Below are 18,929 nucleotides of genomic sequence, written 5' to 3' on the forward strand. Positions count from 1 at the left end.
GCTGTGGACTGAAACACTACAAATGTTTTTGTAGCCTTTTACAGCTCCATGCAAGGCTACAAAGTTCTTTTGATGGGGGCATGGTGACATGAACAGATTTCTCTTGAAGAGCAGGCTCTGACAGTAACGTGACTTCGTCCTGTTTCTATCAATAGTATCTTGCCCAGTGTTCCAAGTCCCCATCAAATAACTGCCTCGATGGTGAGGCTCTCCGCTGCCACAATCCTGTTGCAGTGTCTTCCATACTTCAACTGCCGCCTGGATAAAAATCTCATCTCATTAACTGGAACACCTGACTCCAAATAATTTTTCGTAGAAGGCATTACCTCAGAGGTTCGCACTTTTTCCAACAAATACGTGGAATAGTGGATCATTTTTTCTCAACAAAAGCATACTATTTTATTTAATTGAATTCTCTCTCTAGTTTTAGGCCTTACCTGAGATCTGATTGGGTCATATTTACGCGGGAACAGATAAAATTCTGCAGGGTTCACAAACTGTCAGACGAACTGGTAGAGGCAGCTACAATTACAACATTTGAAAGGCTTTTGGACAGAGTCTGGGAAAAGAGTTTTGATAGATGCGGGCCTTGACTGAGTTGGGCCAAAGCTCCCGTTTCCATCCTGTATCACTGTTTTAAGCCTGTGCTAGGCAACTTCCAACTAAATCCCAACGCTACTTGGCAACCACATGAAACAAATGCCGAAATTTGAGCTTACCTTTGATAAATGTTGGAAATCCGGTTCACTTGATTGAAACGTTCCCTCGGATGGACTTCCAGACTTCTAGATTTAGGATTAAACACGGCAGAGGACATGGTATCGGGATAGATTCTGGGCTTCACTAAATATCGACAGCAATTTGCAAGCGATGTCTCGACCGCTCGGCAATCGGAAGAAGAAAGTGACATTTGGGGAGCAACTAACTTACCGTGAGTTACCACACACTGTCTGACGCTGGCGTGGATACAGGTGATGGGTCTGTTTGGGCTTTCCAGTGCACTTTTCTCTTAACTCTAGTAGCCCGCTTAATTTTCTTTATGATCTGACGGCAATGACAAGGTTCGTACCACCCCCGCCCCCCGTTGCAGTATTTGACAATCCTCCTATCTGTCACCAGGTCAGGCCACGGCAGAAAGCGCCCATCGCCATCGCAATGCGATCCAATCCCACTTCGTTTTCCTTCTCAAAGAGCTGAAGTTATCTTCTCCCTTTTACCGCGCTTTGAAGGAGAAGGATGTCGTAACCACCGAGCAAGTGGGACAGATTGAGGTAAAGTTATGTTGCATTTTATTTTGTCCCGTTGAACTTTGAGTCGCGAGCAGTTCTCGGGTCAATAGACAAGCAGACGCCGCTCTACAGTTTTAACCTCAAAATTTCTTGTACAGGTGAACTTCCCCGTTGTTGACTCTGCAGAGAACCATAGGTCCTAGCAAATATGAAAGTGTTACAACGCACCCCCTTGTTTTACACCTGTTATTCTTTGTAACATGTTAATAACAATGTTTCCTGCTTGCAAATCATTTTCATGACCTCGTTGCTTAGTTCCCTCCCCCCTCCCCCCGTATTTTGTGACAAATAATCGTTCAGTTTAAAAGATACAGCTTGGAAGTACAGTACTGAGCTCGGTTATTTTTACAGCAACGATTACCGGGGCGATAGCAAATTAAGAAGGGGTTGGATTCTGATGTGAGCTCTATCTCTATAATAGCCCGCAATCATAAGTTGTTCTGGGTCCATTGAAATAAGGAAACTCATCTTGACTGGCTGCTTTTTGGAATCTTCTGCAAATAAGATCCATCACCAATAATACATAACCAGTTTATAAAATATTCGCCCGGTTCCTAATAGAACATCATGAAAAAAAATGAACTCTATTGTATTGGAAACAGAAAGTGCTGAAAGTAGACATAATTTGTAGCCAGTTCATGTTTGAAACTTAACTGAACAAATATGGCGCAGAGGTAATATCATTTTCTAACCCCTTCACATATGGTGGCAGGTCGATGACATATTTTGGGGAAAATATCAATGCTATTTGAGGTTATAACCCTCACACTAGGTAAGTCCATGTATAAGATCTCAACCAATATCAGAAAGGAGAATTTTTTTTACACAAATTCTCACACAAGTGACAGGCATTATCATTTTAGCAACCTTGGATAAATGTCCAGTTGGAAACTGTGGACTGAATATCATGAAGATAGTTTGGGAGGATATGTTTCTCTAGAATGGCAACAACTGGGCACAATAGTACAGGATTTTGTTTATTTTTGGGGGGATGTGGGCATCACTGGAATAACCAGCATTTATTGCCTTTGAGAAGGTGGTGCTGAGCTGCTGCCTTGAGTCACTACAGTCCTTCGGGCGAGGATGTTCCCATAGTGCTGATAGACAGGAGTCCAAGATTCATACCCTATGATGACGAAGGGTCAATAACATTTCAAAATTGGGGTGGTGTGAGGCTTGGAGGGGAATCTGCAGGTAGTACTGTTAACATCTGCCTGCCTCCCCCCTTGGTTGTCTTAATAGTAGAGGTCATGGGATTGGGAGTTGCTACTGGGGGAGCACAACATGCTAGTGCCTCAGTTGTGGAAATGAACATCTAGATGGTGTACGGGGTGCCAATTGAGGAAGTTGCTCTGTCCTGGGTGGCATCAAGTGACCGGGATTTTGTTGGAGCCACAATTATCTGGCTAAGTGGAGAGTATGTAATCATTCTCATAATTGTGCCTTATAGAGTGTGAAAAGGCTTTGTGGTGTTAGGAGGTGAGTCACTCACCTCAGGATATTCGGTCTCTGACCCACTCTTGTAGCTACTGTTGTAAGTGGCTGGTTCAGTTGAACTTCAGGATCTGTTGCTGGGGCAATTGTAATGACACTGAATTGAAAGAGTATGGGTTTTGACTCTCTTTTTGGAGCTGATCTTTGCTCAGTCCTGCTGCAGGCAGGGAGGCTTTGTTTACTGAGGAATTGGCAATGGAAATGAATGTGGTACAATCCTCAGGAATTGTCATACTTGTATGTCACACTATAGACCTAGTAACGGAAGGAAGATAATTGATTAACCAGTTGAATATGCTTGAGTTTAGTTCCTCCACACCGTCTGCTATGGAGGGGCTACTACACAGGACCAAAAGAAGCTGCAGAAGGTTGTAAATCTAGACAGCTTCATCTTGGGCATTAGCCTACAAAGTACCCAGGACATCTTTAGGGAGCGGTGTGTCAGAAAGGCAGCATATATAATTAAGGACCTCCAGCACCCAGGGCATGCCCTTTTCTCACTGTCACCATCAGGTAGGAGATACAGAAGCCTGAAGGCACACACTCAGCGATTCAGGAACAGCTTTTTCCCCTCTGCTATCTGGCTCCTAACTGGACATTGAAGCTTTGGACACTACCTCACTTTTTTAATATACAGTATTTCTGTTTTTGCACATTTAAAAAATCTATTAATATATGTAATTGATTTACTTGTTTCTTTACTATGTTTTATAATTTTCTTTCTCTCTGCTAGATTACCTATTGCATTGAACTGCTGCTGCTAAATTAACAAATTTCACATCACATGCTGGTGATAATAAACCTGATTCTGATTCTCTTGAATGGTTCTGGGACTGAGGTGGTTGATTTCCCAAAGCCACTTTCATTTGTGTGACATATGAATCTAACCGTTACAACCTATTTTGTCCTGTAGCCCATTGGCTTCGGCATTAACAAGCTCCTTGATGCAACACTCAATCAAATGCTGCTTTGATTGTCCAGGGCAGTTACTCCTGTAGAATTTAGTTTGCGAGTTCATGTTGGAACCAATGCTCTGGAGAGAGATGAACCAGTGAAACACAACTTAGACATCAGTGATGGGGTTTTTCATGCTGTTTGATTCTAAAGATATATTTATACCCTAAAGCTTCACTTAATTGGGAATGTGATGCCAATTTTTCAGGCTTGCTAATTTTGTTCTTCTGAAATCATTGATTTGCAATTATGAAGCAGCAAAATTCAAGTGATCGGCTGCAAGAAAAGACTTGGGACAGAAAGGGAGGGTAATAGATAGATAGATACTTTATTCATCCCCATGGGGAAATTCAACTTTTTTCCCAATGTCCCATACACTTGTTGTAGCAAAACTAATTACATACAATACTTAACTCAGTAAAAAAATATGATATGCATCTAAATCACTATCTCAAAAAGCATTAATAATAGCTTTTAAAAAGTTCTTAAGTCCTGGCAGTTGAATTGTAAAGCCTAATGGCATTGGAGTATTGACCTCTTCATCCTGTCTGAGGAGCATTGCATCGACAGTAACCTGTCGCTGAAACTGCTTCTCTGTCTCTGGATGGTGCTATGTAGAGGATGTTCAGAGTTTTCCATAATTGACCGTAGCCTACTCAGCGCCCTTCGCTCAGCTACCGATGTTAAACTCTCCAGTATTTTGCCCACGACAGAGCCCGCCTTCCTTACCAGCTTATTAAGACGTGAGGCGTCCCTCTTCTTAATGCTTCCTCCCCAACACGTCTCCACAATTGACCTATAGAACATCTTCAGCATCTCACCACAGACATTGAATGACGCCAACCTTCTTAGGAAGTACAGTCGACTCTGTGTCTTCCTGCACAAGGCATCTGTGTTGGCAGTCCAGTCTAGCTTCTCGTCTAACTGTACTCCCAGATATTTGTAGGTCTTAACCTGCTCCACACATTCTCCATTAATGATCACTGGCTCCATATGAGGCCTAGATCTCCTAAAGTCCACCACCATCTCCTTGGTCTTGGTGATATTGAGACGCAGGTAGTTTGAGTTGCACCATATCACAAAGTCCTGTATCAGTTTCCTATACTCCTCCTCCTGTCCATTCCTGACACACCCCACTATGGCCGTGTCATGTAGCAGGATCCTCTTTTGAGTCAGTATGGGTGGAAGTCAGGAACAGGAAGGGAGCAGTTACTCCATTGGGAGTATTCTATAGGCCCCCTGGTAGCAGCAGAGATACCGAGGAGCAGATTGGGAGGCAGATTTTGGAAAGGTGCAAAAATAACAGGGTTGTTGTTATGGGTGATTTTAACTACCCTAATGCTGATTGGCACTTGATTAGTTCCAGTGGTTTAGATGGGGCAGAGTTTAAGTGTCCAGGATGGATTCCTGTCACAGTATGTTGACAGGCCGACTAGGGGGAATGCCAAACTAGATCTAGTATTAGGTAACGAACTGGGTCAGGTCACAGATCTCTCAGTGGGTGAGCATCTGGGGGGACAGTGATCACCACTCCCTGGCCTTTAGCATTATCATGGAAAAGGATAGTCAGAGAGCACAGAAAATTTTAATTGGGGAAGGGCAAATTATGAGGCTATAAGGCTATAACTTGTGGGTGTGAATTGGGATGATGTTTTTGCAGGGAAATGTACTATGGACATGTGGTCGACGTTTAGGGATCCCTTGCAGGATATTAGGGATAAATTTGTCCCGGTGAGGAAGATAAAGAATGGTAGGGTGAAAGAACCATGGGTGACAAGCGAGGTGGAAAATCTAGTCGGGTGAAAGAAGGCAGCATACATGAGATTTAGGAAGCAAGGATCAGATGGGTCTATTGAGGAATATAGGGTAGCAAGAAAGGAGCTTAAGAAGGGGCTGAGAAGAGCAAGAACGGGGCATGAGAAGGCCTTGGTGAGTAGGGTAAAGGAAAACCCCAAGGCATTCTTCAATTATGTGAATAACTAAAGGATGACAGGAGTGAAGGTAGGACTGATTAGAGATAAAGGTGTGAAGATGTGCCTGGAGGCTGTGGAAGTGAGTGAGGTCCTCAATGAATACTTTGATATTCACCAATGAGAAGGAACTTGATGGTGAGGACAATATGAGTGAGGTTGATGTTCTGGAGCATGTTGATATTAAGGGAGAGGAGGTGTTGGAGTTGTTAAAATACATTAGGACGGATAAGTCCCCGGAGTCTGATGGAATATTCCCCAGGCTGCTCCACGAGGCGAGGGAAGAGATTGCTGAGCCTCTGGCTAGGACCTTTAAGTCCTCGTTGTCCACGGGAATGGTACCGGAAGACTAGAGGGAGGTGAATGTTGTCCCCTTGTTCAAAATAGGTAGTAGGGATAGTCCGGGTAATTATAGACCAGTGAGCCTTGCGTCTGTGGTGGGAAAGCTGTTGGAAAAGATTCTTAGAGATAGGATCTATGGGCATTTAAAGAATCATGGTCTGATCAGGGACAGTCAGCATAGCTTTGTGAAGGGTAGATCATGTCTAACAAGCCTGATAGAGTTCTTTGAGGAGGTCACCAGGCATATAGATGAGGGTAGTGCAGTGGATGTGATCTACATGGATTTTAGTAAGGCATTTGACAAGGTTCCACACAGGCTTATTCAGAAAGTCAGAAGGCATGGGATCAAGGGAAGCTTGGTCAAGTGGATTCAGAATTGGCTTGCCTGCAGAAGGCAGAAGGTCATGGTGGAGGGAGTACATTCAGACTGGAGGGTTGTGACTAGTGGTGTCCCAAAAGGATCTGTTCTGGGACCTCTAATTTTCGTGATTTTTATTAACGACCTGGATGTGGGGGTAGAAGGGTGGGTTGGCAAGTTTGCAGATGACACAAAGGTTGGTGGTGTTGTAGATAGTGTAGAGGTTTGTCGAAGGTTGCAGAGAGACATTGATAGGATGCAGAAGTGGGCTGAGAAGTGGCAGATGGAGTTCAACCCAGAGAAGTGTGAGGTGGTACACTTTGGAAGGACAAACTCCAAGGCAGAGTACAAAGTAAATGGCAGGATACTTGGTAGTGTGGAGGAGCAGAGGGATCTGGAGGTACATGTCCACAGATCCCTGAAAGTTGCCTCACAGGTAGATAGGGTAGTTAAGAAAGCTTATGGGGTGTTAGCTTTCATAAGTCGAGGGATAGAGTTTAAGAGTTGCAAGGTAATGATGCAGCTCTATAAAACTCTAGTTAGGCCACACTTGGAGTACTGCGTCCAGTTCTGGTCGCCTCACTATAGGAAGGATGTGGAAGCATTGGAAAGGGTACAGAGGAGATTTACCAGGATGCTGCCTGGTTTAGAGAGTATGGATTATGATCAGAGATTAAGGGAGCTAGGGCTTTACTCTTTGGAGAGGAGGAGGATGAGAGGAGACATGATAGAGGTGTACAAGATATTAAGAGGAATAGACAGTGGATAGCCAGCGCCTCTTCCGCAGGGCACCACTGCTCAGTACAAGAGGACATGGCTTTAAGGTAAGGGGAGGGAAGTTCAAGGGGGATATTAGAGGAAGGTTTTTCACTCAGAGTGGTTGATGCATGGAATGCACTGCCTGAGTCAGTGGTGGAGGCAGATACACTAGTGAAGTTTAAGAGACTACTAGACAGGTATATGGAGGAATTTAAGTTTGGGGGGTTATATGGGAGGCAGGGTTTGAGGGTCGGCACAACATTGTGGGCCGAAGGGCCTGCAATTGGCGATACTACTCTATGTTCTATGTTCAAATAACTGTCATTCATTCTGTATTTCCTTACATCAGAAGTTATTGTGTAATGTACAACTGGAAATATAATAAACATGGCTTTAAAGTAAAATTTAAGAAGTCAAATAAATTAAAACTGTTAATTGGTGCTCCGTGCAGTTAGAAAACTTGCCAGAACTGAAGGTGGCCAAACTACTTGAGATTGTTAGAAATGCTGATAGCCACGTATTCAAGTCATTTTGCCGAGTTCTTGGTGAGATGGGATACTGGTACCTAGCGCAGACTCTTCAAACAGCCTCTGAAGAGAAAGAATGGACATCTTCTACAGGTAAACAACAAAATGAAGTGAACTGGATTCTTCAAATTTTGGTGTGACTAAAATTCAAAAATAATTTGTCCTAATAATCTTTTTAAGTCTTATAATTGTTTTCCTAAACAGAATATGCCTTGCATCAGTGAATTTTAATTTACAATTATTTTGGGTATGTTTTATTTTTATAAATCCTTTTTACTGTTTTTCAGGATAAGATCAACAAACCATAAATACAACTTTAACTATAAAAATTCTTCTTTCTGTCCACTGCACCACTTAATCTGTGTTTGTTATTTTGGATAAGTTTTCAATGCCAGTGGATAATTAAAATCAAGTTGGCAAGATTCAACACACCTACATAGTTGATGTTAAGGTTTTTTTAAAAACTTAAAGTCACATGCTCTTCATGTCTTTATAAATAAAATTCAAGGAGTTAGCCTACTTTTGAACAACTACAATATTAACCTAATTCCTTTCTTATCACATGTCTGTACTTGTGGTGAACTACATATACCTGTCTGGACTGCTCCTGTGGCTCCTCCCACAGACCCCTGCTGACTGCTCCTGTGGCTCCTCCCACAGACCCCTGTATAAAGGCGATTGAGGCCTGAGCCCAGCCTCATTCTCCAGGATGTAGTGTTGTTCATTCTTCCAGTCAATGAAAGCCGATATCTCGCTTCTTACGTCTCAGAGTGAGTTATTGATGGTGCATCAGTACTCTCAACATTTTTTGTTTCCATTTTGAATAGGAAGGTAATTGAAGTTTACAAACCATTAGCACCTCAACAATTGTTTCTGTAAATAAAAAAATGGCAGACTTGCACAAAATGGCAGGCTTCCACTAGCTTCAGACTTTGATTTAAGCAGCTCCTCTGCCTGCCTGAACTTCTCTCCTTGTTTTGCTCTAAGTTTTTTTTAATTTGTAAGCTACATCACCTATCCAACATTCTATCAATTTTCTTTTGTCCGTGTGGAATCAAGGTGTCTCCAAGTCAACACAGCCGACAGTCGGAGACTGGAACTCAGTGAAGCTCCATCATCCAATCCTTGAGCCAGGTAGGTTTAGAAAATTATATTGTTGGACTCAACAGTGAACCTTGAGACTGTAAGTTGCGTAGGAGTAGGATCTGCCTGAAGGTGAGGTTGGAACTGCTTTTCCTTAAGTGTTGGGTTAGGGTCAGTGAGGCAAACATCTGAGAGGTTAGTCCTGCCCGAGTGACAGCTGGCTATATTACGTCATAGGTAGTGTCCAATAGCCTCATCTTAGAATGGAGGAAGGTGCTATGTTTTAGACCAAAAAGCTATTATGAAAATGCTCATGAAGAGGACATGGCATATAATCTTGAAAGGATACTGACTAGAATGTTAAACCTGATCTTTTCCACTTTATACCAGGAAAAAGTAAGTAATATACAAACCTTGTATTAGAAGTAGAAATTATATTGGTCAACAATGTAAATAGTGAGACTGCATCTGTAGTGGGTTAAACAATAGTCAGAAAAGTAAAAAATAATATACTTTTACATTTAATGTCTGATTTTTAAATAAGCTGATATACAAAGACACCTGAAGTTATGAATGACCTGACTTACAGAAATACAAATTCTGCAAATTTTCCTAGATTTTTAAAGCATTTTTCAAGCTAGTAATAATAATGATAAAATATTCCTCCATTCATTAATGACAGAATATATATTCCATTTGTTTAACTGTGAGTAGTATAGCAAGTGTAAATAATAACAATATGGGTTCCCATAGAAAACTAATCTTTCTAATTTACAGAAAAATGGCTTGTGGACAATTCTCATGAATGAAACCCATACATGATCTGGGGACTGTATTGGATTTGTGCTTACATTTCTAGATTTGAAATTTCTATTTAATAAAATTATAAGCTTCTGATGCTCCTTTTGTATGATAATTAACAAAAAAAATAGATATTGGAAGCATATAATTTTATGAAAGTTTATACTATGATACAATTGGAGGCTGTTTAGCCCAAGCCCTATAAGGAAATGGCATCAATTTCACTCCTCTTTGTAATTCTTTGTAATCAATTCTTTGTCCAACAATTCCACTCCTCCCCTCTCAGTTCTCCTGCTACCACCTGCATGAGGGATAATGTATAGAAGCTAGCTAACTTGCCATTCTGCTTGTGGGAGGAGGGAGAAATCCAGGGAGAATGCTGAGGGGGGGGGGAAATGTTGACCGATAATTATTTTATTTACATTATTTCTCCACAACTATTTGCACGTGAGTTTGCTAACTTTATATTAAATATTTCATTTTACCTTGTAGAACATATGTCTATATACGATAAGCAGCGCTTGAAAGAAAACTTTCTGCTTTCCAAAGAAGCCAATAAAAATCTAAAAGAAGACAACCTGGAGTTGGGTCAAAAGGTGATACTTATGAGGGAAGAATATTTACAAAGGTAAATCAGAAATATAAGTTATTTTCAAAATATCGAAGTACACAAGTGGTAGTGCTGATGATGGGGCAGTTGGTATACAAGAAATGTAGTGAGATTGTGAGGAAGAACAGGCAGCTGATAGGGAAAAATTGCAGTCAGTGGGATGAGTTGAAGTGTAACATGGCACAAACTCGAGGAGTGAGAATACAGGACTACAAGTGTTATATTTGAATGCACGCCATATACAGAATATGATAGATTATCTTGAAGAGATTTGCAGGTATGACATTGTGCGCATCACTGAGACATGGCTAAAAAGATTATATTTGGGCATTTAACATCCAAGGACACACTGTGGCTCTGTTGGTAAAGACAATGAAATCAAATCCTTAGAAAGAGGTGACATAGGATCAGAAGATTCTAACCTTGTGGGTAGAGCAGCTTGAACAGCACAAGAACAGCTTGTGTTTGAGCCCACTAGGGGAAAGGCAATTCTGGATTGCGTATTGTGTAATGAACCAGATTTGGTTAGGGAGCTTAAGGTAAAGGGACCCTTAGGAGACAGTGATAATAATATGATAGAATTCATCCTGCAGTTTGAGGGAGAGAAGATAAAGTCAGATATATTAATATTACAGTGAAGTAAAGGACTTTAGAGGCATGAGAGAGGGTATAGCCAAAGCTGATTGGCAGGGATGATGGCAGAACGGTATTGGCTGGAGCTACTGGTGGTAATTCAGAAAGCTCAGATAGATACTATACGCCCCAAGGATGAAGTATTCTAAAGGGGTGATGAGGCAACTGTGGCTAACGGGAAGACAAAGACAACATTAAAGAAAAAGAGAGGGTATATAATATAGCAAAAACTAGGGGGAAGTTAGAGGATTGGGAAGCTTTTAAAATTCAACAGAAAGCAAGTAAAAGACTATAAGGAGAGAAAAAGTAAAATATGAAGGTAAATGTCCAAAAATATTAAAGAGGATAACTAAAGTTTTTTTCAGATAGACTATAAGTAAAAGAAAGATGAATGGATATTAAACTACTGGAAAATCATACTGGAGTGATGGTAATGGTGGACAAAGAAATGGCTGACTAACTTAATAAATATTTTGTCAGTCTTCACTGTGAAAGACACTAGCAGAATGCCAGAAATTCTAGAGTGTCAGGAGGCAAAAGTGGGTGTAGTTGCTATTACTAAGGAGAAGGTACTTGGGAAGCTGAAAGGTCTGAAGGTAGGTAAGTCACATGGACCAGATGGACTACACTCCAGATTTCTGAGATGGATAACTGAAGAGATTGTGGAGGCATTAGTAATGATCCTTCAAGAATCACTAGATTCTGATATGGTTCTGGAGGACTGGAAATTTGCAAATGTCAATCCACTCTTTAAGAAGGGAGGGAGGTGGAAAAAAAGAAAACAATAGGCCAAGTTGGCCTGACCTCAGTGGTTGGGAAGATGTTGGAATCCATTATTAAGGATGAAGTTTCAGGATACTTGGAGGCACATGATAAAATGGGCCAAATACAGTATAGTTTCCTTAAAGGAAAATCTTGCCTGACAAATCTGTTGGAATTCTTTGAGGAAATAACAGGCAGGATAGACAAAGAAAAGTCGGTGGATATTTTTAACTTGGACTTTCAGAAGGCTTTTGACAAGATGCTGCACAGGAGACTGCATAACAAGATAAGAGCCTATGGTGGTACAGGAAAGATACTATCATGGACAGAAGGTTGGCTGACTGGCAGGATACAAGGAGTCGGAAGAAAGGGTGGGGGGGCCTGTTCTGGTTGACTGCTGGTGACAAGTGGTATTCTGCAGGGGTCGGTATTGGAACCACTTCTTTTCATGTTATACTGTATGTCAGTGACTTGGATGATGGAATTGATGGCTTTGTGGCCATGTTTGCAGATGACACAAAGATGCATGGAGGGGCAGGTAGCTTTGAGGAAGCAGGGAGTCTACAGAAGGACTTGGACATATTTGGAGAATAGGCTAGGAAGTAGCAGATGGAACATAGTGTAGAAAGGTGTATAGTCATGCACTTTGGTAGAAGGAATAAAGGTATAGAGTATTTTCTAAATGGGGAGAAAATTCAAAAAAACAGATGCAAAGGAACGGGAGTCCTTTTGCAGGATTCTCTAAAGGATAACTTGCAGGTTGAGTCTTCTTTGTGCTGGCGTGTTGGGGAGGAAGCATTAAGAAGAGGGACGCCTCACGTCTTAATAAGCTGGTAAGGAAGGCGGGCTCTGTCGTGGGCAAAGTGCTGGAGAGTTTAACATCGGTAGCTGAGCGAAGGGCGCTGAGTAGGCTACGGTCAATTATGGAAAACTCTGAACATCCTCTACATAGCACCATCCAGAGACAGAGAAGCAGTTTCAGCGACAGGTTACTATCGATGCAATGCTCCTCAGACAGGATGAAGAGGTCAATACTCCCCAATGCCATTAGGCTTTACAATTCAACCGCCAGGACTTAAGAACCTTTTAAAAGCTATTATTAATGCTTTTTGAGATAGTGATTTAGATGCATATCATATTTTTTACTGAGTTAAGTATTGTATGTAATTAGTTTTGCTACAACAAGTGTATGGGACATTGGAAAAAAAAAGTTGAATTTCCCCATGGGGATGAATAAAGTATCTATCTATCTATCTAGTGAGGAAGAAAATTGCAATGTTAGCATTCATTTCGAGAGGACTAGAATACAAGATAAGGATGTGATGCTGAGGCTTTATAATGCTTGGTCAGACTGCACTTGGAGTATTGTAAGCAGTTTTGGGCCACATATCTAAGAAAACGTGTTGCCATTAGGTCCAGAGGAAAATGATTCTGAAAATGAAAGAGTTAAGACTGAGGAGCGCTTGATGACTCTGGGCCTGTACTCACTGGAATTTAGAAGAATGAGAGGGGTCCCATTGAAGCCTATTAAATATTGAAAGGCCTAGACAGTGGATGAGGAGAGCATGTTTCCTGTAGTGGATGAGAATAGGACCAGAAGGCACAGTCTCAATAGAGGGTCATCCATTTTGAACAGAGATGAGAGGAATTTCTTTAGCCAGAGGCTGGTGAATCTGTGGAACTAAATGCTCCAGACAATTGTGGAGGCCAAGTCAATGAGTATATTTAAAGGAGAGGTTGAAAGGTTCTTGGCTAGTTGGGGTGTCAAAGGCAGGAGAATGGGGTTGAGAAGGGTAATAAATCAGCCATGGTGGAATAGCAGAGCAGACCCAATGGGCAGAGTAGTCTAATTCTGCTGCTATATCTAATGGTCTAAGTTTAACAACATGAGCTAGAAGGCACAAGCAGATGGTCCCTCTCTCACCCACTCACTCACCCACCCACCAACCAGGTCAGGCAGCATCTATGGAAAAGAATAACGATTCAACACTTGAATGGATGCTACCTAACCTGGTCCAGTGTTTTGTTCCTCCAGATCTTCACTATCTGCAGATTCTTTTATGTTTATGAAGCAGATGGAGTAAATGTGGGATAAATTCAAAGTGATAATGGAAACAGAAGAAATATATAAAAGATAAAGCTAATAAAGAGCTGTGGTGGAGAGGATCTTGGCATGCTGGTCATGAAATGCAGGAAGTAAATATGTTGCTATCTCATGCAACTAGGAAGGCAAATTGTATGTTAATCTTCATTGCAGGTAGAATAGGAACACTAATGTACAGTAATCTTGCTGAGATTGTACAGGCTCTCTAAGATCTCTTTGGAAGAACTGTATGTAATTTTTATCACTGCATTCAAAGAAAGATTTGCATGCCTTGAAAACAGTGCAGCTTAGGCTCGTCAGACCTAAGATGGAGCTACCTAATGAAGAGAGATTCAAATTGACCCGCACTCACTGAAGTAAGTCATTGACATTGTGAATGGCAGACCACTCTGCAAACACCATTTTACTGACTCCTATTTCTGTTTCTTGAGTCCTTATAAATGCACTCATGCTATACTGCATTTTCACACTCAATGTTATTCTTTCCAGTTTTCAACAATGGTGAATTTGCATTGCAGTGCTAAATATAGCAGCAAATTGAAAATGGAAGACCACAATCCAGATATACAGTACTTCCCAGTTCTGGAGCAACATCAACAGAGATTTACAAACAATAGTCATAATTATAAGAGCATAGAAATAGGTCATTTGGCCTAACATGGCCATGCCACTGTTTTTGCCCACCTACACTAATATAATTTGCCTCTTTTAGGCAAATCTATGTCCTACCTAGCTAAGTTCCAATGAAAATGCTTAATAAACATAGATATTCTGTCTCATTCCACTGCCATATCCTCTGGCACTACTTTCAAGTTATTAACAACTTTCTGTGGGGGGAGAAAAAAAACTTGCCCCTCACATCTTTAAAATTCCTTCCTCTCATGTTAAGTCTATGCTGCCATTTTTTTTATGGCCCCTATATCTATGCCTTGTAATTTTATATACTATCAGGTTATCCCCTGGTCTCCTTCACTGAAGGGAAAACAAACCCAGCCTATCTAAAATTCCCCATTACTGAGCCCCCCCAGTTTCTGCTGACATTCTGGTGAACCTCTTCTGCACTCTGTCTAGTTTGTCACATCTTTTCTACAGTGCGGCAATCAGAACTGCACACAATACACCAAGTGCAGCCTAACCAGTGTTTTGTAGAAATGCAACATAGCTTCATAACTCTTGTATTCTTTGCCCTATCCTGTGAAGGCAGGCATGCCTTATGCCTTCATTGACCTCTCGACCAGTATTGCCACTTTCAGGGAAATGTGGACTTGGAGCTGCAGGCCTCTCATCAACCTTTCTTGGTTCACTACCATTTATTGTATGTGTCCCATCATAATATGATTTCTCAAAATGCATTACCTTATGCTTGTTAGGATTAAATTCCATCTGCCAATACTCTATAAACTTTTCATCAGATCTGTATGCTGCTACAGCCTTAAACTACCTTCCTCACTCTCCCTAACAACACTAATGTCAATTTAAAATTGTTCCCAATGAAACCCAGGATGTCTTGCATCTATTTTGTTTAATTAGGCAATGTGTCTATGATGAAAGGTTCGCCCAATAAATTATTCAAATTGGATTGCAATTCTACATATTTCAAATGTCCTGGTTAATTCGGTGGTTGCCTAACTGATCCAATACGTAGCCCTGGGAAAATTTGTGGCTCTGCCGACCATGCTGCAAAATTAAACCAATTCACATGTGGCTTATATCCCTCTCTGCCTGTCTCAATATCCCTGAGACATTGCTATCATATCTGCTTCCCTCAGTTCCCCTGGCAGTGCATTCTAGACACCAATCACCTGGTGGTTAAAAATAAATCTTGCCTTGCAAGTCTTTAAACATTTCCCCTTCTCACCTGACTGGAGTTCTGTGACTCACTGACTCTGCACTGCCATTCTATTATGGCTTATTTATTATCCCTCTCAATCCTATTCTCCTACCTTCTCTCCACAACCTTTGACACCCTTGCTAATCAAGAAACTACCAACTTTTGCCTTAATAACTTGGCTGTCTGTACAGCAATGAATTCCACAGGTTCACTATGTTCTGGCTAAAGAAGCTCCTTCCGATCTCTGTGTTAAAGGGACATGTTGGTATTCTGTCCTCTCTATGCAGGCCTTTCAATAAGAACTCCCTTATTATTCTAAACTCCAGTGAATACAGGCTTAGAACCATCAAATGATTCTCATACGATTGATGGTGGGACCTCTGCTTGTGATATATACTGTATCTGACTTGATTGGAAACATAGATCAGTGGGTTAGTAACTTTGAAACAAAGATTGCTGGAGTTGTAGCGTGTAAAAGGCTGTCAAAGGGTACTGCAGAATATGGGCAGAAAAATGGCAGATGTAGTTTAATCTGAGCAAGTGTGAGGTGTTGCACTTTGGGAGGTGTAGTTCATAGTAGTACCCTTAGCAGCTTTGTACAGGAAGATCTTGGCATTCCAGTCCATAACTCGCTGAATGTGGCCATGTAAGTAGATGGGATGGTAAAAAAGACATATGACCTGCTTTCTTTGCCACTTTCATTGGTCAGAACTTTGAGTATGATTCAGGAATTCATGTTGCAGCTATATAAAACTTTGGTCAGGCCCACTTGTAGTATTGTGTGCAATTCTGGTCACCCCATAAAGGAAGGATATTGGGGTTTTGGAAAAGTACAAAAAAAAAAGCTTATCAGGATGCTACCTAGATTAGAAAGTATGAGCAACATGGACAGGTTGGACAAACTTTGGTTGTTTTCTCTGGAGTGTTGGTGACTGAAGGAGACCTTATAGAAATGTATAAAATTATGAGGGGCATAGATAAATCTGTTTCCCACAGCAAAAATGTAACAGAGGGATATGTATTTAAGGTGAGAGGCTTAAAGGGGATGTGCGGGCAAGTTTATTACACAGAATAGTAAGTGCCAGGAATGGGCTGCCAGGGATAGTGATGAAAGCAGATATGATAGCAGCATTGAAGAAGCTTTTAGAAGCATGATTAGGCAGAAAATGGAGAGATTAGAATCCCATACATGGCAGAAGAGGCATTGTTTGGTGCAGACATTGTGGACCTGATTGTGTTGTACTATTCTATGTTCTATAATTCAAGTTCTCTATGTTCTATAATTCAAGTTCTCTAGTCTTGGCAACATCTTTGTGGATGATTTCTGCACTCTAACTTAATCATATTATTCCTATATTGTAACCAAGACTGCATACAATTTTCCAAGTGCAGTCCCACAAGTCTTTTACAGCTGGAATATGATCCCATTATAATGACATTGAATGTGAAGTTGTTGTTATGGCATCTCTCACCAGGTGTTCTGTCTCTCTCTTGTACACTGACTCATTGTCACTGTATTCAATACCTCATTCAATGGAGGCACATGTGCCATATGTCATCTTTTCCAACTTGTCTGTCTATGCCACCATTTTAAGGGAACTATGCACCTGTACTGCTAAATCATTCTGTTGAACAACATTCTCAGGCTGTCATTTACTATATATCCTGACATCATTTAACATTCCAAATCAAATCACTTCACACTTGTCTGAGTTAAACTCCACCTGCCCCTACTTTCCTACTTGATCTAAATCCTGTTGTAACCATAGACAATTTCCTTCTGTCCACTATACCACCAATTTTGGATATCATCTACAAACTTAATCAGGCCACCTACTCATCCAAATCATTAATGTGTAACAAATGACAGTGACCTAGCATGACAATGAAGTACAACACTGGACAATCAACCAATGGCTCTCCGCCACCACCACCACCACCACCACCTTCTGACTCTTTCCACCAAGCCAATTCTGTATCCAGTTAACTAGCTCACCCAGTGATCTCACCTTTTGGAACAGTCTACCATGTCTGTCCTTCTCAAAAGCCTTACTACATTCCATATAGATATCTACCATCCTGCCTTAGTCAATCCTTAAGGTTACTGACCTCTTCAAAATACAAATGTGAGACAATTTCCCACAAACAAAATCATGCTGTTTATTCCTAATCACCATGGTAGAGTAGTAGTTAGCACAACAGTTTACAGTACTAGCAACCCAGCTTCAATTTCTGCTGCTGTCTACAAAGTTTTGTTCTACCCCTGACTGTGTGGGTTTCCTCCAGGTGCTCTAGGTTTTCTCCCACAGTCCAAAGACACTGGTTGGATATTAATTGGTTATAGTACATTATCCTGTGATCAGACTAGTTACATTGGGGGTTACTGGGTAGCGTGGCTTGAAGGGCCTATTCTGTGCTGTATTGCAATAAATAATCACTCCTCCAAATGCTGTTTCTCAGAATCTCCTCCAGTGACATTGGGGTCAACTTTCCTCACACCATTGATTCTTGTGTTATCTGCTAAATCGCTAATCAGGCCACTTACTATCCAATTCCTTTTTGAAAGTCTTGTTTCTTCTATCATTAATCTAGGGACATGAAATGAACTCGCAAATGAAGAAACTTTAAATTGGGAAGGAAGAATAATTAATAAAGTTGATATTGGTCTAACATTCTTCCCCTTCAATTAACTTTCTCTTTCACAATTAGCATGTTTAATACTGCATTTATATAATTAGGACAAGGGTTTTCTTGTGACTATATTTAACAGATTGCAAGTACTTGAAGAAGAATTGGCTTCCGTGACTCGTGAAAGAGATACAAGTGTGAAGGAACGTAATATCACAATCCTGGAAATTAAAGAACTACAAAATCTCAACCATGAACTTCAGGAGCTAATAATAAAGCTTGAAAATTCTAAGATTAACGCTACACATAAGTATCCTAAATACAGTGTTGAGATGGTCCCTGTACCACCATTGACTGATGGGCAAATAAGTCTGCTGCTTACCTTCAATCAACATGGACAAATAAGTGATTAATATAATGCAACTGCATTGAATACTTTACCATTGCATTGTTGCCTGAGCCTGTGACACTAAATGAAGTACCAGTCAGCATGTTTAGAAGGAAATCTAACTGAAAAATAAACTCCTGCGTAAATCTTTGGAATGAATAACTTTTTCATTCAAGTTGTGCGCTGTGGCCTGATTGTTTCACTAAGTGTACATCCAGAATTCTCATACAACCAAGGAAGATTAGACTTATGAAAATAAGCTGATAGAGTGAATTTTATTATACAAATTAAGTCAGAAAAGACATTTTCAATTTACCAACATTGTTATACAAGAGCAGTGAAGTTGTAGCAGCAACATCTTTAAAAATTTGGCACTTTATGTACAGCCATTGAGAT

The 18,929-nt window shown here is 40.8% G+C and overlaps 1 protein-coding gene across 1 annotated transcript; it reads left to right on the forward strand.

Annotated features, from left to right (window-relative positions):
- Window positions 1-728: 728 nt before the first annotated feature.
- LOC140728989 (uncharacterized) lies at window positions 729-18,806 on the forward strand. The gene is made up of 6 exons (XM_073048201.1): window positions 729-931; window positions 1,120-1,271; window positions 7,618-7,786; window positions 8,753-8,827; window positions 10,070-10,205; window positions 18,288-18,806. The coding sequence occupies exons 1-6, from the start codon at window positions 871-873 to the stop codon at window positions 18,556-18,558; spliced, it is 864 nt and encodes a 287-aa protein (XP_072904302.1). The 5' UTR covers window positions 729-870; the 3' UTR covers window positions 18,559-18,806.
- Window positions 18,807-18,929: the final 123 nt, after the last annotated feature.

The sequence above is a fragment of the Hemitrygon akajei genome, chromosome 6 (genome assembly GCF_048418815.1).
Source record: "Hemitrygon akajei chromosome 6, sHemAka1.3, whole genome shotgun sequence".
Classification (NCBI taxonomy): domain Eukaryota; kingdom Metazoa; phylum Chordata; class Chondrichthyes; order Myliobatiformes; family Dasyatidae; genus Hemitrygon; species Hemitrygon akajei.

Excerpts from the sequence above, each read along its gene's own strand:
- LOC140728989 (XM_073048201.1), top strand. The coding sequence starts at position 871 with ATGTCTCGACCGCTCGGCAATCGGAAGAAGAAAGTGACATTTGGGGAG. Across the intron at positions 1,272-7,617 it reads AGCAAGTGGGACAGATTGAG|TTAGAAAACTTGCCAGAACT; the intron begins GTAAAGTTATGT and ends TGCTCCGTGCAG. Across the intron at positions 10,206-18,287 it reads AGGGAAGAATATTTACAAAG|ATTGCAAGTACTTGAAGAAG; the intron begins GTAAATCAGAAA and ends TATATTTAACAG.